Source organism: Lentinula edodes, assembly GCF_021015755.1.
Source record: "Lentinula edodes strain Le(Bin) 0899 ss11 chromosome Unknown C8R40scaffold_11, whole genome shotgun sequence".
NCBI lineage: Eukaryota > Fungi > Basidiomycota > Agaricomycetes > Agaricales > Omphalotaceae > Lentinula > Lentinula edodes.
Genome location: NW_025764317.1, coordinates 116279 through 140948, shown reverse-complemented (window position 1 = coordinate 140948; position 24670 = coordinate 116279). Strand labels below are relative to the sequence as shown.

Here is a 24670-nt window from a genome sequence, read left to right as displayed (position 1 = left end):
CCTGCTCCACCTCCACTACTCGAATCTCCCGGCACTCCACCTACAAATTCGCGACGAACTTCGTTTCCGAAACCAAATTACCAGAAACGCAAACATCCCTCTATATTGTTGACTCTCGACACTTCCTCCGATGTTTTGAATCGTCCTTCACGTGCATCCAGCTCTAAACTCCCCTTATCATCAAGTCCAACATCAATACTGCAGGCTCCGCCTACGCCGAGGACTGCGAGGGAGAAGCGCATTACAAAACTGCAGCGGCACCTTGGAGAAACAATACCTCAGGATCTCGTCCCTCTCGCACCCGTGCCCATGCAGCGTGCTCGTAATTGGGAGATGTCTCAGCCGGACACAGTACGAAGGAAAGGGAAGGGAAGGGAAGACTCTATGATTGCGCAACGATTGAAAGAACTCGACGAAAATGCCCATCGCAACCCTGATACTGGTACAGAGTCGGGAGACTCGGAAAAAGAGGAGCTCTGGGATCCTGCAATGGCGCTTTACGCTGTTAAACATTCGACTGCGGACCCCAGATCCAGCACAAGGACACATGGTAGTGTCAGACAGTGGTTATGGGAGAAGGCGGGTAAACGTTGGGAAGAGGAAAATCCTGCAGACGTGGTACGCGCTCTTCGCTCTCTTTGAAATACTTTCTCCTTGCACTATCTGTTGTATATTATTACACACTTTGAACGCTTGCTTTACATATGTACACTGACTTTGCATACATACCATCTTCATGACCACACTGGCATCATCCGTAGTTCAATTTTTACCTATCTACGATTCAGTATTTCTTAGTACCCTGTATAGATTTAGTATAATACTCATGTATGTACGCATCGATAGACCGACTCAACTCAAAAGACACTTGCATGTAGAATCGAGGAAATTGCAAGTTGATTTGAAATACACCACTCTCAAAGCTGAAATCTGGAGTCCAAGTTGATAGCATCCATTAAGTTCGGGATAATACACAATACAATCGTGAAACGAGGTAACTAAGAGTGGTTCGGTTTGGTGACAACGATAGTGCAGAAAGGTGAGGAGGAGAATCGGAGAAGGATCCACGTAGGAGAGATGCAAAGGAGGGTGAAGAGCGAAGTCCAAATTCGTAGGAAATACAAGCAAAGACTCGGGGAGAAACGAGAACAGAAACGCGAAGGGGATGGAGCGAGCTGATGAGACTTGAATTTATTTTCGGTGCTTTGATTGCTTCAGAAAAGAGGATGTCTGGCTAGTCCATGGTGATGATCTCGTCGTTTCTTGTCGTTATTGCAAACCTCAGATCGATGTACAATGGTGATTTGGTACCCAAATTCGCCGTTTCGGAGACCGGATAAGTTGTTGATACTTTATTGGAAAATGAGTTGTTTCAGAAAGTTCGTGGCGATATTTGATATCTGAAACTTTCGTTATCGGGGGCAACGACGGGATTTTGAGAGTTTCGGAAACTTTGCGGTAGCAATGGGTTGTCATGGTCGTTCATGTATATTACATCGAAGTCATTACCGTAGTTTGGTCTTGTGTCGGGAATACCGCGACTAGTAGTAAGAGAGCATGGAAGCGGCTATAGGATACTAAGAGCCTGAGCAAACCAAGTTAAATATTTGTTAGGCGCGGCAATTATTTGTAGAGTAAAACACACCTGCGGGTTCACTTACCGGGGTTGTCGTCCTCTGCGTCCGAGTCCAAGGCAGGTTCTCCTTCGTCACCTGATGACGGCCGCTACAGATGGCGCTTATAGAATTCCCAGCCTTCTTCCACACTACATTGCTCCCAGAGACTCCCAGCTCCCAGTCATCTGAAGCAAATTCCAGATAGGGCCAGATGAGAATCTGCTCGCAGGAAAATTCACGCGCCGAACCCTCGGAATGGCATTTGTTTCTCGGTTTTCACTATGTACATAGATTTGAGCGGAGCAGATTTGTACACAGCTCAATCCACTGATAACTCTATTTCTCCTTCTCCTCATGACAACGCAAGAACCTTCCAGCATGTCCCCTCTCAAAGCTACCGTGAACTGTGATATGGGAGAGGTGAGGTTGGATCATGCCGCATAGTAGAGACCTGTATAGACGAGAATCGCTAATCCCATTCCAGGGATTTTCTCTCTACACAATCGTAAGCCATCCCAGCTTTTTGAAGTTCAAAGATCCTCTTCGAACAGTTCCGGTACTGGGATAGAGTGACGATGAGGCGTTGATGAAAACCATCCATCTCGCCAATGTAGCTTGTGGATTCCATGCATCGTACGCTGCTTCAATCTAATATTCTGGTAAATTCTTTGAACGGATTCCTCGCTTTCATCAGTGACTTCTCAGTAATGGACAAAACTGTACGGTTGGCAAAGGAGCACTCTGTACTTGTTGGCGCGCATCCATCATTGCCCGACAGACAAGGTTTCGGGCGCAGAGAAATGAAAATGAAACTGGTAAACCCACATCCCATGGTCATTCTTCTTATCTTATAAGGTTTTGAATAGGAGGAGCTTATATCTTGTTTCGTTTATCAAGTGGGCGCATTATGTGGGTTTCTTCAAAGATATGGCTTGGTGTTGAACCATGTAAGTTGCCGTCTATCTATCCACGTCACGCGCTGAATTTATATTCCTCGCTCCATTAGATTAAACCTCACGGTGCGATCTATGGACAAACAGCTAGATCTGACGAGTTAGCACGCGCTGCAGTCAGCGTCTGTAAAATCTTTTCTACTGAAGATCATCAAATAGCTTTTGTTGGACTAGCAGGGACCGCGCACCAAACAGCTGCCGAAGATTTGGGTGTCCGATTTATTCCAGGTATGTATCCTTGTATCCTTGTAGTCTTGTGGTGGCGCTGTTGAATGACCAAGATAATACAGAATGGTTCGCCGACCTCGATTACAGTCAATCCGGTGAACTTATCATTACTCAGTAAGTACTATATTTTTCACTGATCATTATTCCTGATCTCGCTCCCAAGAATCCACGCTCCTGTGAAACATGATACTATCTGTGACCGCGTAAACAGGTCTCTTGTTGTATCCAATCACGACTGACTGTGTTTCTCAGGTGGAGAGGTTACTCAAATACCATGAAGTCTCAACCAATGCAAACACTGTCATTCCTTTGGGCCGTAACATCAATGAAGTCACCATATGCTGCCATTCAGACACGCCCGTATGTGTGGTCAATCTTCAGTCGGCTTGGCTTATCTTTCTTCACTTGTTGTAGGGTGCAGTAGAAAATGCGCGGCTTGTGAAATCCTTAGTTGACGAAAGTAACCGTTTGGCCGGATATTTTGTGTGAATCAGCCTTATGTTTTTGATCACTCAAGTGTCGATAAATATTTAAACAGTCCTTCTAATTTGTTTTCTTCTTCCTTTCGAACATCATGTATGAAGGCGAAAAGCTTCTCATTGCCAATCGAGGTGAAATCGCTGTCCGGATCCTTCGGACTGCAAAAGAGATAGGACTAGCGACACTAACTATCTACACTCCTTCCGATGCACTTGCTCCGCATGTTACCCTTGCAGATGAAACCGTCGCTCTTCCTCTTGTGTCTGGCCAGTCGGAATCCAGGGCATACTGTGACAGCAAAGTGATTATCTCAATTTGCAGGAGCTATTCAGTTACCCTTCTACATCCAGGCTACGGATTTCTTTCTGAAAATGAGGAGTTTGCGAGAACGGTTGTAGAGAACGGTATCACCTGGCTTGGCCCGAGTTCAGATATAATCAAGACCATGGGAAACAAACATGAAGCAAGGCATGTTGCTGAGGCAGCTGGAATTGCCATTGTTCCAGGCTCGAAAGGATTAGTCAAGGATGAAGAAGAAGCAGTTACTGTAGCACATCAGGTGGGATTCCCTGTGATTTTGAAAGCAACTGCAGGAGGAGGAGGACTGGGACTAGTTGTTTGCAATGATGAACCAGAACTATTTCAAGCATTTTCACGTACAAGTCAACATGCAGAGGTACAAGAATTTTACTCAGGCCAAATTCATTGAACTCCTAACAGTGTTGTACAAGGCATTGTTCCAAAATCCTGGCTTGTTCATTGAACATTATTTTCCTTCAGCTCATCATATTGAGGTGCAGGTCAGAATTTCATTCCATCAGTAGATGTTAACTTGCATAAATGAATGAATTCTCTCTGTAGATATTTGGAGATGGGAGAGGTGCTGTAGTAGATATGGGAGAGCGGGAATGCAGTATTCAGAGGCGGCATCAGAAGATCATAGAAGAGTCACCCAGTCCATTTTGCCTTTCTCATCCAGGCAAGTTCAAACATAAGAACACTAATACTCAGATTGATGATAAAAATTTGTTTTTGTTATTAGAAGTGCAAATTGCTCTCATAAATGATGCATTGCAACTGGGTAGACTGATTCAATATGGCTCTGCAGGTAGGTCTTATCTTAGCTGTGAGTTTAGCACTTCAAATCTTGATATGGATTGAAACAGGGACTGTTGAGTTCATTGTGGATGATCAATCAACCAGGCATTTTTTCTTGGAGATGAACACCCGGATTCAGGTCAGCTTGAGGCTTGGCTTCTAATTGTTCCAATATTATGCAATCATGATTTACTCTAGTAAACACAGGTTGAACACCCACTGACAGAAGCCTTATATGATATTGATATCATCAAAATGATGATTGATTATGGATTGTCACAGCGCAGAAATGAACTGTTCTTATTGCAGGAGAACTTTTCTAACAAGACAAATGCTCATCAAGCACATGCTATCGAGGCTAGAATTTATTCCGAAACTCCTTTTGATTCTTTCAAGCCATGCTCTGGAATCCTCCAGCTAGTCAACCTTGAATGTGGTCATCCTTCTTGGCTTAGGGTGGAGTCTTGGGTAAGTGATACAACTGTTTCACAAGATTCATATAGTGATATTTTTCATTTTTGTACAACACATGCTTTCAGATTTCTACAGGGACTGTAGTGACACCACAATTTGATCCTCTACTGTGCAAACTTGTGGTGATAGGATCAAGCAGAGCAGAAGCTCTCGATAGGATGTCTACTACCTTGGCTTTAGCTAAGATCCAAGGTCCACCAAATAATCTGGATTATTTGGCACAAATTATCACAAATATTGACTTTCAGGAAGGGAAAACAACCACTGAATTTCTGAAGAGATTTAAATATGTACCATGGTGAGCTCAAATGTTGTAATTTTACTGTTACTTCCTACAATAATGACATTTATTATGGCTAGTGCATTTACTGTCTTATCACCGGGATTAGAAACAACTGTCCAAGATTTGCCTGGGCGCCTTGTTGGCCTGGGCATACCTGTTAGCGGCCCCATGGATCCTACTGCATTTAGACTTGCCAACATTCTGGTCGGAAATGACCAGAACACTGAAGCAATGGAGACAGTTATAGTTGCAGGCATGGATCTCATTTTGCATTTCCATGCTAAAGCTGTGATTGCAGTAACTGGGAAAGATGTCATAGTGGAGGTCAATGATGCAATTCACGATACATGGACTGCAATAGAGGTTGCACAAGATACAATACTCAGATTACAGACTAGAGAGGCTGCAACCCCTGGTTTCAGAAATTACATTGCTTGTAGGGGGGGCTTCCCACAGATACCAAAATATTTGGGATCAAAGTCAACCTCCATTAAGTTTGGAGGCTATCAGGTCAGATTAACTTTTACTGAACTTGAGCACAGAACTCCTCACATATCTAATTTGCTTCTCTACATTATCAATAGGGCAGACAACTCATGATTGGTGATCATATAGCCATTGCTAACACAGACACTCTGATTCTCCCTTTGCCTACACTGCCTAAGGATATAGTTCCACAGTATCCAAAGAAATGGACAATATATGTCCTGAATGGCCCACACAATGATCTGGAATTTGTGGAATCAACAGAGAAGATATTCAACATTAACTGGCAAGTTAGTGGTTCCAGTAATAGGCAAGGCATTAGATTAGAAGGCTCAGAGAAAATTCCATGGGCTAGAACAAATGGGGGAGATGGTGGCTCTCATCCAAGCAACATCCTTGATAATGCTTATGCACCTGGAACAATCAATATCAATGGTGACACACCAGTCATTTTAACAAAAGAAGGTCCAGATATGGGAGGATATGTTTGTCTGTGTACAGTTGCCTCATGTAACATGTAGGCTCAAGATTCAATTCTTTTGCACAACATGGAGTTATACTTATCAATATTCTCATCATAGGTGGATACTTGGGCAACTGAGCCCTGGAGATACAATCAAATTTATACCAATGACCTGGGACAGTGCCAAACAATTGAGCAACATTTTGGAAAGCTGGATTAATAATGTTGAATACTCTCTGTCCAACCACCATGATTGTCCTCCTATGCCACTTGCTGGTTCATTGATGGAACATGATATGCATCACTTCAATCCAAAACTTCTCACAATATATCCTACTTCTCAAAATCCCAAGGTGGTTTTCCGTCAGGTTTGTCTTTGATTAAAATTTGACATATTCTTCATTTGATATAACACATTGAACAGGCTGGAGATTCAACAATACTAGTAGAGTATGGGCCAATGCATCTAGATCTTACCATGCGGGCCTGCATCCATGCTTTTGAGCTGGAGGTCCTGAAGCAAGGAGTTACTGGCATTGAAAAGTTCTCGCCTTGTATCCGGTCAACAATGGTTGGGTACTTCTTACTTTTGAAGGGGTTCAAGGCTGAGAAAATTTTCAGTGCTATTTTGACCCTAAAACAATTACCCAAAGAGAGGTTTTGACAGTTTTAGCACAGGCTGCTAGAGCTCTACCAAATTCTGTGACAAATTTGTATTTTCCAGGTCGACGCTTCACATTTCCCTTGGTTTTGAATGACCAATGGTGCAATGATGCAATCTTGCAGTATATGAAGACCATCCGTAACAATGCTGTTTACTTGCCTAGCAATGTTGAATACCTTGCACAGAATAATGGATTAGGAAGCTCTCAAATTGCACTCAAAAAGATTGTTGCTTCAGATCATGTAAGTTGCGGTTTTATGATTATTCATTCAAAGCTTGATTGAATATCTCACCATGATACATTGCATACAGCTTGTGCTTGGTGTGGGGTTTTATCTATCCTGCCCTTTCACTGTTCCCGTGAGTACTAGATAGATAAGTATTCCAAGTGTTCTCAGTGATTTTCTTGAATTTGTTGCTCCATAAAGATTGATCCAAGATGTAGATTAGTCGGACAAAAAATGAACCCATCGAGGACTTATACACCCAGAGTAAGTACCTGTTAACTTGGAGGTACTATGTTATCAGCTTATAGATTCCCATAACACCAACAGGGTGCAGTAGGGCTTGCAGGTCTGGTTTCAGCAATATATCCTGTTGAATCTCCCGGTGGATATCAATTATATGGCAGAACTTTACCAGCTTGGCAGACCTGGGGCCAGGGAAGCAATTTCTCTCCTGATAAACCTTGGATGTTGCAACCATTTGACCAGGTATGACTGAGGTTCAAAGAGATAACAGTCATTAATCTCTACCAGATACACTTTGAAGTTATCAAGGAAGAAGAGTACCAAAAGGTGTGTGAAAACTCAGACTAATTATTGTCGTTGCTAGTAAATTATGTTATTCATGTGGCTTAGTTGGAGCAACAGTTCGACGCAGGACAATATTCATTCAAGGTAAATGCCAAATTTGTACCGATATTTCTACCTTACACTTATCCATTCTTCATCCAGATGGAGAATTGCATATTTTCCTTGAAAGATTATACCGACTTTATAAACTCAATTGAAACAGAAACTTCTGCCTTCCGGAATAAACAAACAAAGGCAGTTCTTCAGCAAGAGCAAAAGTAAGTCATCGATCACAACTCAGAAGGGCACAGATGCTGACCAAGAATAGAGAACAATTGCTCCTTGAGGAATGGTTGAAGGAACAGAGAAATCATTCTAGACATTCGGAAACTACTCAGATCAATTCGGGTATGGCCTCGCAAGTCATACCCTTCATTAATTGCACTAAACATGAATATCCTTTAGACGGTCTTGTCCATTTTACTGCTCCACTTTCTGCCATGATCTGGAAAATATTGGTTCAGTCTGGAACAACAATTCAGCACGAGGATGAAACCCTGGTCATCCTAGAAGCAATGAAAACACAGATTCCTGTGAAAGCAGGAAGGCAGCATGTAGGACGAATCATCAAAGCTTTCGGAAAAGGTGTTCAAGAAGGAGAACAAGTCAATGCAGGAGACAACCTATTTTTCTTGGAGTAAGCAAATGAAAAGTCTATGTGTTATTACAAGAACACGGCTAGAAGCAAGCAAGGCAAATATTGACTGCATACTTGAATGCCTGAAGTTATTCGGAACGATCAGTGTGGTAATATATCATACATATTCCATTAGTTCGTTATTATCATTCATTGGTCATCTGAAGATTAAGAGCGATTTTGTTTTTCGGACCTAGAAGCCATGCCTGCAGCACCAAGAAGGCTGTCATAAGTTGGTGGTATTTCTTCAGGTCCCTCAGACTCAGGCGTGGTGTCGGCATTTTCGATTCGTCCACCGTCTTCGTGTACGAGCACTTCACGGGGACGAGATTGCGAAGGGCCAGTAGGTGATTTACCTATACAAGGAATTAGACATGGATGTCAGAGTTATATCAAACGTGACTCACCACTTGGCCCGCCAGTAATATACGCTCTACGGGCATCTTCATTGAACCCACCAGCGTATGTTCCGTCATCAGGGTTTGCGACAGCAAACCGACCGCTATTCTGTACGCTACCGCCACCAGTTGAACTGCTCGCGCTGCCAGTTGCAGCGGCTGCGTACAAAGGTTGACGATCTCCAGAGGATGCTGAGGTACCGGCAGAGTACCGACGTCCGTGAGTTCCTGTAGCACCAGGGTATGCATATGCACTGCTCGGTGTACCTGGACCGGCCGGACCAGGCGAAGCTCCTGGAGGAAGATTTGAAATCATTCCGTGTGAGTACGATGAAGGAGGAGCTGCAGAACCCGAACCGCCTGTATATTGTGTTGGTATCGAAGGACCCGGAGAGGGCCCACGCCAATCAGCTACATGACCATTATACAGGCTATGTTGTGCGTCTGATGAGTTACCCCATGATCTAGCAGAAGGTGGCGGGCTTGCAGCTGAACGTGTTGGGGACGTGGTCGGATGATGTAGGGGATACGGTGCGACGACTCCAGCCCCTATTGCTGAACCATTGAGTCGACCGCCCATCCCGTCGTCTTCTACCTCTGCCATTTGTGGGGACCCAGCACCTATATGATCATCCGAATTTGTGACAGGAATGTTGGGTAAAGTAGGACCTCGACCACCAAGATTACCAGCTCCCGATGCCGGGCGTACGATGCGATCGGGGTCAAAATTACCGTCAAATGCCTCGTCTTGTAAACGCCGGCGTCGGCGAATAAACCATAAAGCGCCAAGGATGAGAAGAAGAAGAGCTACTACGCCTCCAACAACACCTCCGACAATAGCGCCGGTGTGAGATGTAGAGTTGGTGATATCAGTGGAATCAGAACCTAAGAATATCCGTGACAGAACGGTGCATAAAGATCAGATGAAGTTAAAGACAGATATAGACCACGATAAGAACTGACCGACAGTTATTGTAGACCCAGCAGGAGCTACAGATTCTGTGGAAAAGACTGTAGTGAATGTTTGGCCATTCGATGTACCGCTATGGTGTTTTGAACCCGACGAACAAGGAGACAGAGGGCGTGCGTTCCGGGTATATGGAAAGCGGTGCGACCGGAGAATACGCGGGAGATGAAGATGGTGTGCGGGAAAATCGAGCGTCAGAATGATCAGTCACAGAGGATGAAGGATACTCACACGACAGTGGTTCGTACTACAGTTGTGACTGGGGCAGTTAAGACAGATGCACTTGGGGAGGTCGAAGTTGAGGAATCAGTGTCTGAGGTTGAACTTGGAGCCGCAGAGGTCGGAACGTTTGATGTACTTGTTGTTGTACTGGATGTGGGGGGCAAAGTTGTAGAGCTTGTTGAGTCGGTAGATGAGGGAGAAGAAGTTGAGGTGGAAGAAGAGGTAGGAGGAGAAGATGTATCAGGAGTGGACGTGGTAGAGGAAGTGTCAGACGTCGACGTATCCGAGGCTGGAGATGACGATGATTTAGAAAGTGTTAAAACGACATCGAAAGTAGGAAACGGAAGAATTTGAGCTCGGGTGGATGGACTCACTCGACGTGGTGGAAGGCGATGAGCTACCTGACACGAGCGAGGACGACGGGGACGACGTGAACGAAGACGAACCTGTGTCAGAAACAGTGGGACTGGCACTGGACGTGGAATTGCCGGACGGTGAGAGTGAAGCCATAAAAGTAAGAGCAAATAGTTCGTAGATGAAAAAGGACTGAAGAATCGAATGAACGATTAAGTCCTCGTTAGTTATGTATGTCCAGCTGAGCCTTTGAAATCTAAAGAGTTCGAGAGCGCTTCGAGATGAAGGTCAGCCGCAAGGCACGCTGTCGAAGTTTACCACGGAACGTTGATGTCGGAATATCCTTTAAGGGGCTGTATTGACTCAGCCGAGAAAACGATAAGATAACTCGAAACTTTGAAGGTGGGTTGAATGCATCGTTTGCATCGTAAAACTCTGGATTTATATAGGTACATTTGGTCGCTTGCATATGAGGACGACGTATAGTATGTATGTCATGAATATTTTTTTATATTTCTTTGATTTCCACAACTCTCACCCGACTCCAACAAATCACAGCTCGGGTTTTTGTATTATAATAATACTGCTCGAGGACGCTGTTATGGTAATACTGCAAGGTTGCGTGGTTGCATGTATATATGCACGTAGACAGCACACAATCCACAACAAATAGGGGGAAAAGACAAGAGCAGTCTTATGCTGCTTTCGAAAACTGTAGGAATAGTCCGAATTAGAGTATGACGCAGATAAATACAACGATAAATCCATACACCGTGGCGCTTCATTCTGTTCAGTATTGACTTTATCCATCCTGATGGAGTTATTCGATACCTCTGCGAATGAAGGAATCAGAGCCTGAGGGAAAAGGTTAATGCAAAATAGACGACGACTTGCTCTCTGAGTATCCATATTATTGAGTTGAGTTGATACGTTTGATAACCAAACATATGAAACTCAACTTCAGAAGTGACTCCTCGAGCTCGGTTCATATGACATTGTGTAACCATGGAAGACCTCATGAAGAGGGGAGTATCCGCCTGGACCGTCTCATCTGTTGAACCTTTAGCCGTCTTCTCTTCGGCTGAGCCATCACCATCTTCGACAAACGGCACGAAAACAAATGTTACTCCTAGGACGTCCTCCCTTTCCCAACTTTGCCGGAGCCTCCTCTTTCAGAAAAACCTCAGAGGTTTTCATGAGACCCAGATCTGCATCCAGATCGAGCCTGTCCACTCATCACGCGAGCAAGATGCACGCTAATTGGTGGTCAGGTCGAGGGCGATGATAGCGTATCCAACGAAATTTTGGACAATCTGAATCGCGGTTGAAGAGAGATTAGCCAGTCGCATACCGAGTGAGGATTTCGTTGAAGGGGCGTGAGTTCCGCAACTCTTTTTGTGTAAGGGCTAGTGTACTTTTTGAAACGTTTCCTGGTGCGCGGACAAGACTCGGACCAATGGTATATCCTTTTTACACCTCGAGCAAGCCTTGAATTCAGCCTTCTTGCATGATGGATTTGAGCAATTGAACAGTCCAGGTTCCCCTTTCAGTCTCTAATACGCTCTCGAAGGTCGTCCTGATTTCACAAGATTTCGAACGGCTTGATGACTCCAAGTGCTTAGACTTGATCTATGGTAATTTGAACATGCCCTTTTGATATCATATTGGAGGTAAAAGATTTGCGTGAGTTCTGAAATTCTCGCTGATTGTTGAACGCGTTCAACTCAACCCTGGGCGCTTAATTATATAATTTCACAGCGCTTCCGCACCTTCACGACAATCGGGATGTGTAGGGATGTGTCGAGCCTTTATCTCCTATGCGTATCGCCGTTCTACTGGAATTTTCCGCGATTCTTTCCATTGTCTATGCGTCTGCAGGGGATCGAGCTCAAGAGTTTCAGCGGTGCTCGTTTCTATGCGACAATCGTGAATGCAAAGGTCCTTCCCCGACGCCCCTACCACTTGCACTTAGGATCACAAGATGGACTTGCCTGGACAACTGCAGGTATAACTGCATGCATGAAATCACCTCCCAGTCGATTGCTGCTGGTAAACAACCGTTGCAATATTACGGTAAATGGCCATTCGTACGCGTCGCTGGCATGCAGGAGCCCTGTAGCGTATTATTCTCGCTGCTAAATTTATGGGTACATATTCAAGGATACTCGAAAATTCGAAGAATCATACCTCGCGCGCATCCTCTGAAAGGATTCTATCTGATCTGGTCAATTGCAAGTATGAATACCTGGATCTGGTCTGCAGTTTTTCATACTCGAGGTGAATATTGTGAAACTTCATGTACACTGAAAGTGACCCTTACCTTTCTGAAACAGATACGCCATTGACTGAGAAGTTGGACTACTTTTCCGCAGCCTTAACCATTCTGACTGCATTGTACTTCACTGTGATCCGTTTCTTCCATCTCTACACGCCTTCGACGTCCGAGCGAGCTTCTCCTGCAAGGATCATTGTCCTCCGAATTTGGACCATCATCTGCATTCTTGCCTTCATCGGACATATCCTTTACCTCTCGCTTCCCCCCCGGTTCGACTATCAGTACAACATTATTTTCAACCTCGTTCTCGGCCTCAGTCATAACGCGTTGTGGTTACTCTATTCCTTACCAGCATCGATCTCCTTGCTAAAGCGATTTCCAAATCGTCCAAAAAGCTATCGTCCACGCGTCGCGGGTAGGGCTGCACTTCTAGTGATTCTAACTACTGCGGCTACAGCTTTCGAGCTTTTCGATTTTCCTCCGTGGAGAAAAGCCCTTGATGCTCACGCATTATGGCATCTTGCCACCGCACCGATTACTTCTACGTGGTATCACTTCTTAATTATGGACGCGAGTGATCCCAGCTGGAAGGAGATTCGATGATGACAATGCGACTTTCGCATTTTGCAATGGAATACCCCGAGACCACTGGCTTATCTGAGCTAAGAAGGGAAACTCTGGAGATGTATAGGCATTCGGCTTGCAATCTCAACTAAAGTATCCTACTGGGGCCCATTCTTCTGGGAATGTCGATGATAATCAATCAATTGCTGAATCGAGGAGCAACGAAATCTACTGCAATTGTCTTGCAGAATCTCATGATTTACTGTGCTGCACACGGTGACTCCGGGCTACCACGGACTGTCTAGTCTTTATCTGTTATAAATAGGTATTATGCAGGTATTATGTGTAGTAGCCAGTAGCTTTCTTTTGCTTGAGATACTTAATTGCTGTCAAGGATTGTTCCCCTCATCCAAGTTAGCAGTACAATTGTGTACATGCACATTTGTGGCGTTGACTCCCCGGCGACGACGGCGTCTATCGTCCGAAAAAAAAAGAAGATAACCAAAAATGGAACTTTTGGGCCAGAAATTTGAGATCCGCTTATGTTTCGACGATCACTTGAAAGTCTCCCGGAAATGTTTTCATCTGTCTCCAGACACCGCGCACGGCCCTTAGTTGGCTGCAGCATTCACAAAATGATATCTTGTTGACGCGTATAAGAAGTCTCCTCCGGTCTAATCCCCAGTCGATGGCTCGATTCCGCTGTTTTCAATCTATCCAACAATTTCGTTGGGATTATTTGAAGGACTCTCTTCGGGTTCCCCAAGGCCAGCTCTTCACTGAAGGTATGATTTTCGTTGTATGTATCACGAACGTTGTGATTGACATTGAATAGGTGTATCCAGTCAATGGAGCAACCAAGAGTATGTCGAGCGCAATTCCGCGCTAGCTAGCTAGTGACTATAATCCTGTTCAGCCTTGCCCCAACGCCTCCGGAAGAACGCAAGTGGACCTATTGGACGTTCGCTGCGTTTTGGACGGCCCATGCTTCTGATGCAACGGCTTGGACAGCAGGAAGCGCTACAGTAGCGCTAGGACTTACATGGTGGCAAGCCTGGCTCGCTCTAAACGTTGCTCATATGATCGGGGTATGCAGTCGTCTTCATTGTTGCCCCGGTTCGATGATCGTGTATTGACTTGCTTGATAGACGATTTTGATAGTCGCTAACGGTCGAATGGCTTCGCGGTATCATGTAGGGTTTCCTGTTTGCGCCAGGGTGTCTTGGGGAATGTGGGGCTCCTATATGGCAGTAGCAATGAGGTATGTCTGAGTGATCTTGTATATTCTTTCTATCTCACATCATCGTTCAACCTTCAGAGCTGTGATCTGTGTATGTGTATCACAACGTCTTCCCGCGAAGCACATTCTTTAACTATCTTCCAGATTATCTGGAATGGAGTTAATACGTTTTATGCTGGTCGACTAGTAGACGTGTGCCTTCAATGCATTTGGCCCTCGTGGGCCCTCGTTGCAAACACGCTACCCGAATCCGCAGGGATCACAACTAGAGAGCTTACCGGATGTACGTACTAGCCTTTTTCGGACGAATAAGTTAACCCTGCTTATCATGCCCCATCGTAGTCATTATCGCGTGGTTCATATGTGAGCCTTATAGCTTTCTCTAGGATGACAAGCGCTTGAACCTCCCGATTCAGTTCAATGCCTCACTTTCATACATCCTCGAGACCTGAAGTGGTTTTACGTTGCTAAATCGGTCATCGTGGTGAGTTTACATATTCCATCGTCAAAGAGGCCTCATACTATATACTTTGTAGTTGACCGCCATGCATGGTATACTCGCTTGGTGGATGCGGAAGAACGGAGGTGTTCATTTTCCTTCACAAAATAGTACACAGTTATCTGGAACTACCCGTGCTTGGCTTTGGATGCAAGCATTCAACAGTGGATTTGGCGCTGTTTCCTCGCTTACCGTGAACCAAGCTGACATTGCACGTTACGCGAAATCACCCAACGATCAACTGTGGGGACAAATCTTTGTTTTCCCTCTGGCCTCTGCACTTCCAGGTCTCTTCGGCGTTCTTGTCGCGTCTGCCTCACAGGAGATGTACGGTGCCCCATTATGGAATCTGTGGGATGTCACACAGAAAATGTTAGATCAGTATCCCCACAACTCTGGAGCTAGGTTCGGGATCTTTCTGGCGGCAGGAAGTATAGCCCTTGCACTCATTGGTGTAAATCTCGCGACTAATGTGAGCTGGACATCAGTAGCGCGGGTGCCTGCTTGCTGACATACTTGTAATTACAGTGCTTGCCCTTTGGATCCGATGTTTCCGCCCTCTTCCCCAAATACATGAATATCCAGCGAGGACAATTTCTGTAAGTTATCGTGGCATCGTGGCATCAGAAAGGAAAATATATAGTAACGTTCCGTTCTTCCTTGCCATACGTCATAGTTGTTGCCTCCTTGGACTTGCAATCGCGCCATGGAAAATACTTCAGAATGGAACCACTTTCTTGGCATTCCTGGCGTAAGTTATTAGTATATTTACTGTTTCGTGGACCCCTCATCTCGTCTTCAGTGGATATGGCTACTGGCTAGCTCCTGTGGCCGCCATTATATTTGTCGACTATTTCTTCATTCAGCACGGTAATATTGTCATCGCTGAATTGTACAATGGAAGACCAGGAGGACTTTACTGGTACAAGAAAGTGAAGTTCACTTTCCTGACTTGTTGATTGCTCCTACTCATCCTAGAGCACAGGGATGGAACATTCGGGCTCCCATCATTACAGTGCTTGCTTTAATCCCGTGTTTACCTGGGTAGGTTTATAAACGCTCCTCTTTGATCAACGTTCGTTCACATGTCATATTTGTTGTTAGTTTTGCTTGGACCATCTCAAACCATGTTAATATCTCTTTGAATGCCGCACGGCTATCTACCCTGTCGTACGTTGTTACCTTTCCTTAATGTTGTCCTGCCATCGATTCAAAGCTATTTACCTCTAGCTTCATCCTAACATACGCCATTGCCGCTTCTATGTACTGGACATCCTACCGAATTTGGCCCAAAACAACCTCAACACCGAACGAACAGTTTGAATTCATCGCGAACATTGTAGACGGAGAGGAAGCATCTATCGAGCTCGAGGATATTGAAAAGCCGCTTTCAGATAAATTGTCCATCCGGGAATGTCCATCTGTGTAAACAGATCAAGTTTTTTTTCTTAGAGTTTGTATATATGTTCGTTACATTGCTAGTCCTACTATGTATCATCATGATTTTCACGGGACAGCTGTAGCACCCGTGTAGAAATGAATTGTTTCGTCCGCACAACCTGTTGGAGTTTCATAATCGTAATAACCCAAATTCACGAAAAGCAGATTGTTTTCTTCATCATCCGGGCAAACCAACCAGGCCTAGCATTAAACCCGACGAAAATGAGTCCAGTTTTATACCTTCGGAAAAACCAGATACGTACATTCACTTGAGGTCTGTCGATTGTAGGTATGCTCCACTCTATAGTATCCCCACTGAAATCAAACGTCCCGCTAGTCGCGGGAGTCTCACTCCAAGAAACACCCAGTTTCATGACAGTAGAATTGGCACGGTCCTCAACGATTGCATACAAAGGTGGGGTTGATTCTTGGATGAGTTGACCACCGGTGACCTGGAACTGTGCCGCACTGGTATATACGCCCATGATAGCGGCTGTGGCGTTTCCGGGAGTGATAGACTGAAGATAATAGTGGAAGTATGGATCCTCCTGTAACAAAACAAAGATTGTTCCAGGAAGGTTTACAAGATAATTTAAGGACGTACCACGGAACGAATGAAAGAATTTCCAGGAAGGAGGGTAGAAGTGGCTACTGGAGCGGTTGCAGATGTGCTTGTACTTCCTCCAGACGTTGAGGCAGAAGAGGCAGACACGGTCACAGTACTGGTCGCCGCTCCAGGAAGACATTGCGAATAATAATCGTTGACAACGTTGCATGACCATCCCGAGGGGCATAACGTTGCTCCTGTCCAACCAATTCCACCACACTGCAAAAATAGCATATCAGTATCAGGGTTATGATTCAAATTCTTCAACATTACCTGACCATACTGCGACGCTGTAGACTGCGCGTTGGCGTAAGCGAAAATAAGGGTTACAACAGAGCAGATTTCCAACGTTTTGACCATGGTTTCCTTGTGATCTTGATGATTCGTGTGACAGGATGCAAAGGTCTTTTATGAGCATGGACGTTTCCCGAAAATATGCCTATTTTTCGGTGTTCAGTGGAAGGCAACCACGGAGTATACTCGGTCGTGATATTGACAGCATATCGCATAGATGCGTATAGAAGTCTGTTTCAGCATATAGCGGGCCCATGACACGAAGCTGGAGCATGTTCGGCTTGCTCTCGGACTTGCATCAATGTAACAACAACGCGAATTAATTGGGAGGTACACTAGTATACAGATCAGAAAACATCGATGCAACGGACGGACGTTAGTTATAAATACAAACAGGCAGTTCAATACTCCTTTTCAAGCTTCATTTCCGTCGAGTAATCTTCAATGTTAGGCACGGCACTGTTGGCCTCTGGATTATCAGTCACAGTAGAATTTGGGCTGGTAGAGCGTGATATGTCGACGTTTCCTTCACCGGCGGCCGGAGCGTTATTTTTTGGGGGTTTTTGATTCATCATTGTTTGAACACGAGAGAAAAGCGCATGAAAGGATTCCAGAATTTGTAGACGAGCACTGTCAAAACCATCCGTGTAGCCTGCGAAGACGATCTTGTACGAGAAGTAAGCGACCACAAGAAAGAATGTGATGAAGATCGACAGCAAGAGATTGGTTAAGAGAATTAATGAGAGGATAAAGCCTGCGGAGGAGATATTGAACACAGGTCAATGTTCTACTGTTATGTATAATCTTCAAACGGCTTACCTAACGCCAACGCAATTGTAATGGACACAAGAACCACAACGCACAGACCCAACAGCAGAAGTAGAGTCAGGGTGAACAGACAGAGACCGCTGCAAACTTTGTATCAGTATGTACTATGGATTTGTATTACAAACTAATGTGACTTGCATGTATATCGCGACCGGTAAAAGACTCAACAGTATGAAGACGGCAGCGAAAACCTGCATTATGGGATCAACAGCAGGAATTTCGAGGTAATAGAAGACATACGGATAAGAAAGGGTGCCTTTGGTAGGATGACTGCACCTTCTGAAGCGCAGGGCGCGCATATTTCTGTTCAATCCTGAGCCAATTTGAGTTTTTGAAACTCAATCTCGCACCTGCATTTTTTAACTCACCATCCAGCATATTCAACTACATCCGCCCGACTTTGTTCAAAGTGAGAAGATAGATAATCTTGCTTAGCAGACATGAAGGAATGGAAAGAATTTTCGTGATGAGTAGCGCCGGTAAACTGAGTACGCTTTGCCCCTCTATACTCGACTCGGCACGAGAATTCAAAACTAAATCCAGCACTCCTATCGCCTTCCCTAAGCCATTGACCCTCAAGTATCGATAAACTTCCAAAGTCACAAGGTCAAGGACAGTAGAACTGACTGACAAAATCCGAAATCGAACCTCTCTGAATCTTCACAATTCGTCGTCTTCGTGACGCGCTGTGCAGCTATGTCGACCAGGCTGATGAGATTGCTTTCGCAAATCCACAGTGCCTTCCCAATTTTTCACTTTCTTTCTCACCATGATTGTGGTTCCATTTATTGGATTTCCTGGATGGGCTCGGACGCTCTCGGACGACTCTTTGATGCGCGCAATCCCTTGATATCCATCCCATCCTATCTACGATTTTTAGTAACAATAAAGATTCGTTTCGAATTCCCTATTTTGAGCGCTAATAGGCGCTAACATACTTTCTGAGTTGCCGACTAGTCTTCTTCATTACATCAATGCTCATCTGACGTTACTCCTTCTCACTCGTGTGCAGATTGTTCAAGGCGGTCCGGCCTACTAATCATGGGCTGATGCACCTATAAAAGAATGTCATTCTTGTAGAACTCGGATGTGGCTTTTGAAATGAAGGCACTTTTCGTTGCGTTATCCCTTGGAGTCTTTGCCTCTTTGGCTCAGGCAAAGCCAAATTCATACGCTGTATGGGCTGCAAATTCCGCAATTGCTCGTGGCCAAGGCAATGGATTATCGAATGGTGTACCATTAGTCGCTTATGACCACGGAGAGTTCCAATGGGCTCTTCGTCTTCTCTATGAGCGAGACAAGAACGAGACTTACCTTGATTATATCAAGACTGGAGCGAACAACATCGTTTTCGACAATGGAACAGTTCATGGGTCATATAAGTGAGTCGCAAAGCCCATCACATAGCAGGAACAATTTTATATTCATTTCACGTTTCAGTGTCACCGACTACGTCCTAGATCCCCTAAGGTGTGTATGCAATGATCAAAGAGGTATTCTCAAGTTTTCATTGCAACTGACTAGAACTGGCCCAACGTTCTTATATCTGTTGGTTATTATTCATCGGATTGCCCGAATCTTTCTGACTTGCAGGAAGGTTGAATATAACTGGAGAATCGAAATGGGAGACAGCCGCCGATATATTCAGAGGCCAGCTTAACTCTCATCCTCGTACTGCTCAAGGTCAGTTCTGGCACAAACTCATTTATCCCAATCAAGGTAATGATCGCTCCAAAATTTCACTCGAGATTTTCTACACTTGACTCCTTCTGCAGGTTGGCTGGATGGGATCTATATGGGCGAAGTCTTCTACGCTCAATACACACACGATCTTCAGCCAGATAATATTACTGCATGGGACGATATCACCTCTCAATTTCAACTAATGTTCGAAAACACCATACAAAATGCAACGGCCCCAAATAACACTCATCTCATGTATCATGGATATGACTACTCTCATGTAGCAGTCTGGTCATCTCCAGATCGTGGTCATTCTCCGGAGGTTTGGGATCGTGCTTTAGGTGAATACATGCTCGAACTTGATTATTGACTTGTATATATAGGCTGGTACATGATGGCCTTGGTCGACGTCTTGGACATTTTACCTGCCTCTCACTATGGTCACGATGTCCTTCTGCACATTCTCCAAACCTTGACTCCCCACATTCGCGATGCAACTGATCATATGAGCGGGGTATGGTGGTTGGTTATCACTCAACCAGGTCGCGCAGGAAATTATTTCGAAAGCAGTGGTTCGGCGATGTTTGTATACGCACTGTTGAAAGCAGTTCGTCTGGGTCGCGTGCAGGATCCTGATGGTAGTATTGTCGCGGCCGCGAAGAAGGCATACGGATATATGGTGCAAAATTGGGTCATTCCTGATGTTAATGGAACGATGAGTTGGAACAATACAGTCGTTGTGGGTCCCATCTTAAACTTTTCTTCTCATCACCAATACTTAAATTTGATGTATAGGTAGGAAGCTTGAATCTTGAGGGCGACTTCGATGTACGTTTTCTTTTGATTTCACTTTCTGTTCCTCTACTACCAACTGGACTGACCGTGCTTGCTCTTCAGTACTACATTAGTCAACCGATCGACATCAATGACCTAAAAGGGATTGCGGCCTTCGTCTTAGCGAGCATTGAATATGAAAAGTTGTAGGATTAGTACCTTTATTTGACCGACTTGATTCTCGATATATCGACGAACCATTTTTGAGAATATTTCCTTTACGCGTCGTCCACGGAAGAACGGTCCGCAGCGGATGTACCAGGTGATCGTGATTTTGTTTACTTCAATCTTTGTTGATCAGAAGCAAATACATATCAAATCAGCTCATGACCTAGGTCCGACCTTTACTTCCATGTTCCCGGCTTCCTCCTCATCGACGCTGAAGAATCGCAAAAGTTCACAGCATATGCTGTATGACACGCATAATGGATTGAAATCACGTCGATATAGTGATACTGAAGAATTTCACCCCCACGAAATTTCACATCTTTCACCACTGCCCTCGTCACCAATGTTATCACCTGCCATATATCCACATGGACCTCAGCAACACTCCCGATCTCCTCATTCTGGCCACTCTTCGACATATCCATCGCCAAACCCTAGATATTCGCGTAGGTCATCATATGCACAACGACCTTCGTCACCTTCGACGGCCTCTTCATCACCACCCCCTGTCACTTCCCCTCTCATTGCTTTTACGCGCTTGAACGATGATCATCACTATGCGTATGCATCGAGAGTTCAAATTGTCGGTCGGGATACCAATGAGTCAGACTTGGTTCGGGATGGGCAGTACGACGAGGATGTACGATATTTTTCCCAAAACGACGAAAATGATTTGAGGCCTAAGCTACCGAGCTTCAAGTCCCTGTTTGGCAAAAGCGAGCGTTATGACTCTCTGGTACAAAGGCCAGAAGAGGAGGACCTGCGTATCCGTACATATTCTTCGCCGATATCGTCTCCGTCCTTCGAAGCGACCCTTCCTCCTCTCAAAAATTTCTCTGTAATTCGACCCAAACCCGACGTCACCTCATCATACACATTACAACCCATTACCAAAACTAGTATACCTTCGACTCCCCAGCACATCAAAGGCTATACGGAAATTGATGTAAATAAACTACAGGATAATTGCACTCGAAATCGGACCTCGAGTCGTACAAACGCAGCATTTGGACATGTGTTATTGGATCTCGAAAGCACCATTCCTATCCAAACAATTTCTTCACATATTATCCATCAAACTCCCACTCGTCGAAAGAATCTGTTTTCAGACACAGACACACCCTCTACATCAAAAGATACCGAAATTATATTCTTCTCTCCGAGCAAAGTTTCACCCTTTCCCCGTCGAACGTACTTCCAAGAGTCATCTGAACGTGAACGGTGCACCCCGGAACCTGTCAATGTACGTTACAGGTTGAATCAGCTGGTTGAGATTGCAGATATGGCCAACCCAGATTTCTCGGAAGCCAAAGTAGATGTGCTTCAGCAGTCTCCGGATCAGACGGAAGAGGCTTTGTACATTGACTCCGCCACCTCACCGTTATCCTCTCCATCCGCGTATCTGTCGTCATTACCCCCTTCGTCTCCGCCGACCTCGGAAGCCCAACTTTCTCCCCTGATGCATGGGAATGATCTTTCTGTCACCACAGCTACTCCCCTGACAGATGTTATGAATCTTACAGCAGAGCCTCGAGTTGATGTAGACTGCCTGGGACTTCAGGGCATAGAGGTCTGATTCTCGACGTTCATTGTCACCCGCTCTAAACTGATTGAATCTGTAGTCGCATAAATCTCTCAATCCTGTTTCTGACGAAGTATCTCAGCTCGAAGACAATAGCTCTCCAACGTCGGCGCTTACGCAGGACCTTATAGTCACAAACTTTGCCGTGGAAGCTGACGATGACGACGACCACCCCTTTTCGCCTGCCGGAGCCATCGATCTTGAATCGAATAAAGTGGCCGCAACATTGGTTACAGAAGAGTCAGGTGAGCAGGAATAAGTTCCTCCATTCTTACATTACTCTCCTAAATATCCCTTTCGTTAGCACCAGAACTGAATCAAAATACAGAAAGCCAACATTCGCCATCACAGGTAATCGACGACTGTGGCCCATACAAATCATCCTCGAATAAAGATGAACCACCGCCTGCTTCCATCTTCAGTGAATCAAAGCTACTTTCTATCAGTGCCGACTCAGCACAAGGTATGTATGTTAAGACAGACTCGAACAGCAGCTGATCATTACACTGCAGTTCTTCCGGTTGCTCCGTACCCTTCTACTTCTATTTCTGCGCTCAAAGCCTCACCTAAACAACTTCCAGCGAAAAGCAAGAACAAAACCAAGATGAAATCTACTTCGTCAGCTCCTTCAATTTCCTCCAGTGCACCCCGTGTTACTGTAACTGTCGTGAAACGAATGAGGCCTGTTCCGAAAATTCACCACATCGTTAACGAGGCGTCGGTAAAGAAAGGAACATCCATGTCGATAAAAGGGAAGGAGAAGGGATCTTCGAAGACAAAGCCACTGGACTCACATTCCTCGTCCTCGAAACGTGGCCGAACCAGTCAGACAGCTTCGAAGGGTAAGGTATTGGATGATCCACCGAGAAAAAAGTTGAAACTCATTACCGAGGAAGACCAAACAAATACGGCATCAAACTCTCTCCCTTCTTCTCTCGCTGAAGCTATATGCACCTCTTTTGACACCTCAAATACCTCCATAACGGATTCTTTATCCATTGTTCCCGCAAAACGCAAGGCATCCCACGAAATACCTTCTCCAGAGATATCAAATTCCTCTGCACATTCTCCAACAATCTCTTCCAAGCATTCTCCCGCCTTCCCTTCACATTCCTCGAATCCACAGAAAAGGCTCCGGACCGTGCCCGTTGAAGTTCCTGTCCCATCAAAGGACAAATCCTCTTCTCCGACAGACAATAATACATGGGTGGATGAAAACTGGGTGGATGCAGTTGCTGCTGCTTATGGGTCTCCTCATCATTCACCCCAAACCCTCAGAAGAAAGACTGCAGCCAAGACCATGCCAGAAATCGGCTCCATCGAAGACGAAGATGAAGACGATAACGAGCGGCGGTCGCTCAAGGTCAAGTTCCTTCGATCTCCGCACAAGCGAATTGTCATAGAATCTGAATCTGAAGATGAAGATGATGAGGTGGAGAAAAGGCTACCTCTTCGACAGTCCTCCAGGCAAATGGTTGACTCTGACTCGGAACCTGAGATCGAGCGACGCTCCAAATCTCATACGTCCCACCCTGCGCTATCGAACGATGTAGAGTCATCGGAATCCGAACTCACTGACTCTGATGAAAGTGAGGCCGTCGACGAAGAGGAAAAAGAGAAGAGGGAGGAGGAGGGAGGGGAAGAGGAGGAGGAGGAGGAGGAGGAGGAGGAAGAAGAAGAGGAGGAGGAAGAAGAAGAGGAGGAGGAAGAAGAGGAGGAGGAAGAAGAAGAGGAGGAGGAAGAAGAAGAAGAGGAGGAGGAGGAGGAGGAGGTTCCGACGAAGGAGAAAAACGCTCTGGGCTCAAATCATCAGAAACCCAGATCCTCGCTCTCTTCAATTTCACCTTTCGATCGCGAGCTCGTCGGAATCATCGTTGAAACTATGAGTCTTTCACGATCGTCCTCGCATCTGGCCTTCTCTCTGTACAAGACGGTGCGCGAGACACGAAACAGTGTCTTCGCCCAGCTCATGAAAGCAAACTGGGCTCATCTTGACGTTGTGACTAGGGAACTTCGTTCGAAGGGGCTCTGTGGACATGTGCCTGGAAATCAGGACGACCTTCCTCGGAGAGGACGCCCGAAGCGAAACACATCTATGAATGAAGAAGGTGGTACTGCGGGTATGTCAGAAACAGACATCATGTGGGTGTCCGAGTTTGAGAGGGTCATGACAGAGTCAGCAGATAGGTATGGCATGTTTGGTATGGTTGAAAGTAGTTTTCGAAATGTGCGTTTGTTGTCCCTTGCTTCGACATGAAAGGAAAAACTTACATCTTGCGACAGGAGAGTCGGAATCTTCCTCTGCCTTTTTCCTCCCGTTTCTTCTATGTTCCCGACTGCGATCCGGATGTGGAGCGAGCCCAACTCATCAGACTCACTATGCCAGGCTCGGGGAAACGTAGCGAGACGAAAAAATACAAGCAATACTACTGGAAACCTGTTGGAAAGTAATGCCATCGATTGTGTGTTCGATCAATTA

The 24670-nt window shown here is 45.2% G+C and overlaps 10 protein-coding genes across 10 annotated transcripts; 7 read left to right on the top strand and 3 right to left on the bottom strand.

Moving 5' to 3' along the window:
- Positions 1-1711: 1711 nt before the first annotated feature.
- C8R40DRAFT_1096374 (lactam utilization protein lamb) lies at positions 1712-3367 on the top strand. Its single transcript, XM_046227736.1, has 10 exons — positions 1712-2036; positions 2101-2121; positions 2185-2249; positions 2311-2431; positions 2483-2563; positions 2623-2797; positions 2860-2911; positions 2961-3000; positions 3050-3157; positions 3212-3367. Exons 1-10 carry the CDS (start codon positions 1971-1973, stop codon positions 3284-3286), a joined length of 804 nt encoding a protein of 267 aa, XP_046088005.1. The 5' UTR covers positions 1712-1970; the 3' UTR covers positions 3287-3367.
- Positions 3368-3371: 4 nt separating this feature from the next.
- Positions 3372-8592, top strand: C8R40DRAFT_1182825 (urea carboxylase; the record flags this gene model as incomplete). Its single annotated transcript, XM_046232976.1, has 20 exons — positions 3372-3953; positions 4009-4077; positions 4139-4256; positions 4320-4385; positions 4444-4514; positions 4583-4843; positions 4915-5147; positions 5210-5642; positions 5717-6135; positions 6200-6449; positions 6506-6652; positions 6703-6987; positions 7058-7105; positions 7174-7236; positions 7300-7458; positions 7504-7542; positions 7606-7644; positions 7702-7817; positions 7868-7947; positions 8005-8592. 20 exons carry the CDS (start codon positions 3372-3374, stop codon positions 8238-8240), a joined length of 3714 nt encoding a protein of 1237 aa, XP_046088004.1. The 3' UTR covers positions 8241-8592.
- Positions 8405-9238, bottom strand: C8R40DRAFT_1068155 (uncharacterized protein; the record flags this gene model as incomplete). Its single annotated transcript, XM_046225977.1, has 2 exons — positions 8405-8592; positions 8644-9238. The coding sequence occupies 2 exons, from the start codon at positions 9236-9238 to the stop codon at positions 8405-8407; spliced, it is 783 nt and encodes a 260-aa protein (XP_046088003.1).
- A 431-nt stretch (positions 9239-9669) lies between these two features.
- On the top strand, positions 9670-10358 carry C8R40DRAFT_1068154 (uncharacterized protein; the record flags this gene model as incomplete). The annotated part of the gene is made up of 3 exons (XM_046225976.1): positions 9670-9775; positions 9855-10138; positions 10161-10358. The coding sequence occupies 3 exons, from the start codon at positions 9670-9672 to the stop codon at positions 10356-10358; spliced, it is 588 nt and encodes a 195-aa protein (XP_046088002.1).
- A 1583-nt stretch (positions 10359-11941) lies between these two features.
- C8R40DRAFT_1144521 (Per1-like protein) lies at positions 11942-13424 on the top strand. Its single transcript, XM_046229499.1, has 2 exons — positions 11942-12454; positions 12511-13424. Exons 1-2 carry the CDS (start codon positions 11995-11997, stop codon positions 13053-13055), a joined length of 1005 nt encoding a protein of 334 aa, XP_046088001.1. The 5' UTR covers positions 11942-11994; the 3' UTR covers positions 13056-13424.
- Positions 13425-13704: 280 nt separating this feature from the next.
- On the top strand, positions 13705-16184 carry C8R40DRAFT_1168833 (permease for cytosine/purines, uracil, thiamine, allantoin-domain-containing protein; the record flags this gene model as incomplete). Its single annotated transcript, XM_046231260.1, has 15 exons — positions 13705-13801; positions 13852-13879; positions 13933-14104; positions 14165-14277; positions 14335-14347; positions 14401-14539; positions 14599-14619; positions 14673-14740; positions 14793-15227; positions 15284-15354; positions 15432-15506; positions 15558-15687; positions 15741-15799; positions 15860-15925; positions 15986-16184. The coding sequence occupies 15 exons, from the start codon at positions 13705-13707 to the stop codon at positions 16182-16184; spliced, it is 1686 nt and encodes a 561-aa protein (XP_046088000.1).
- A 77-nt stretch (positions 16185-16261) lies between these two features.
- Positions 16262-17162, bottom strand: C8R40DRAFT_1159833 (carbohydrate-binding module family 1 protein; the record flags this gene model as incomplete). The annotated part of the gene is made up of 4 exons (XM_046229940.1): positions 16262-16396; positions 16459-16743; positions 16800-17021; positions 17076-17162. The coding sequence occupies 4 exons, from the start codon at positions 17160-17162 to the stop codon at positions 16262-16264; spliced, it is 729 nt and encodes a 242-aa protein (XP_046087999.1).
- Positions 17163-17497: 335 nt separating this feature from the next.
- C8R40DRAFT_1168831 (uncharacterized protein) lies at positions 17498-18366 on the bottom strand (the record flags this gene model as incomplete). Its single annotated transcript, XM_046231259.1, has 6 exons — positions 17498-17761; positions 17811-17850; positions 17916-18004; positions 18050-18115; positions 18165-18237; positions 18293-18366. The coding sequence occupies 6 exons, from the start codon at positions 18364-18366 to the stop codon at positions 17498-17500; spliced, it is 606 nt and encodes a 201-aa protein (XP_046087998.1).
- A 659-nt stretch (positions 18367-19025) lies between these two features.
- On the top strand, positions 19026-20591 carry C8R40DRAFT_1168830 (glycoside hydrolase family 105 protein; the record flags this gene model as incomplete). The annotated part of the gene is made up of 8 exons (XM_046231258.1): positions 19026-19306; positions 19365-19394; positions 19449-19472; positions 19522-19643; positions 19700-19948; positions 19991-20346; positions 20403-20435; positions 20505-20591. 8 exons carry the CDS (start codon positions 19026-19028, stop codon positions 20589-20591), a joined length of 1182 nt encoding a protein of 393 aa, XP_046087997.1.
- Positions 20592-20793: 202 nt separating this feature from the next.
- On the top strand, positions 20794-24642 carry C8R40DRAFT_1168829 (uncharacterized protein; the record flags this gene model as incomplete). Its single annotated transcript, XM_046231257.1, has 5 exons — positions 20794-22179; positions 22232-22436; positions 22496-22654; positions 22704-24418; positions 24475-24642. 5 exons carry the CDS (start codon positions 20794-20796, stop codon positions 24640-24642), a joined length of 3633 nt encoding a protein of 1210 aa, XP_046087996.1.
- Positions 24643-24670: the final 28 nt, after the last annotated feature.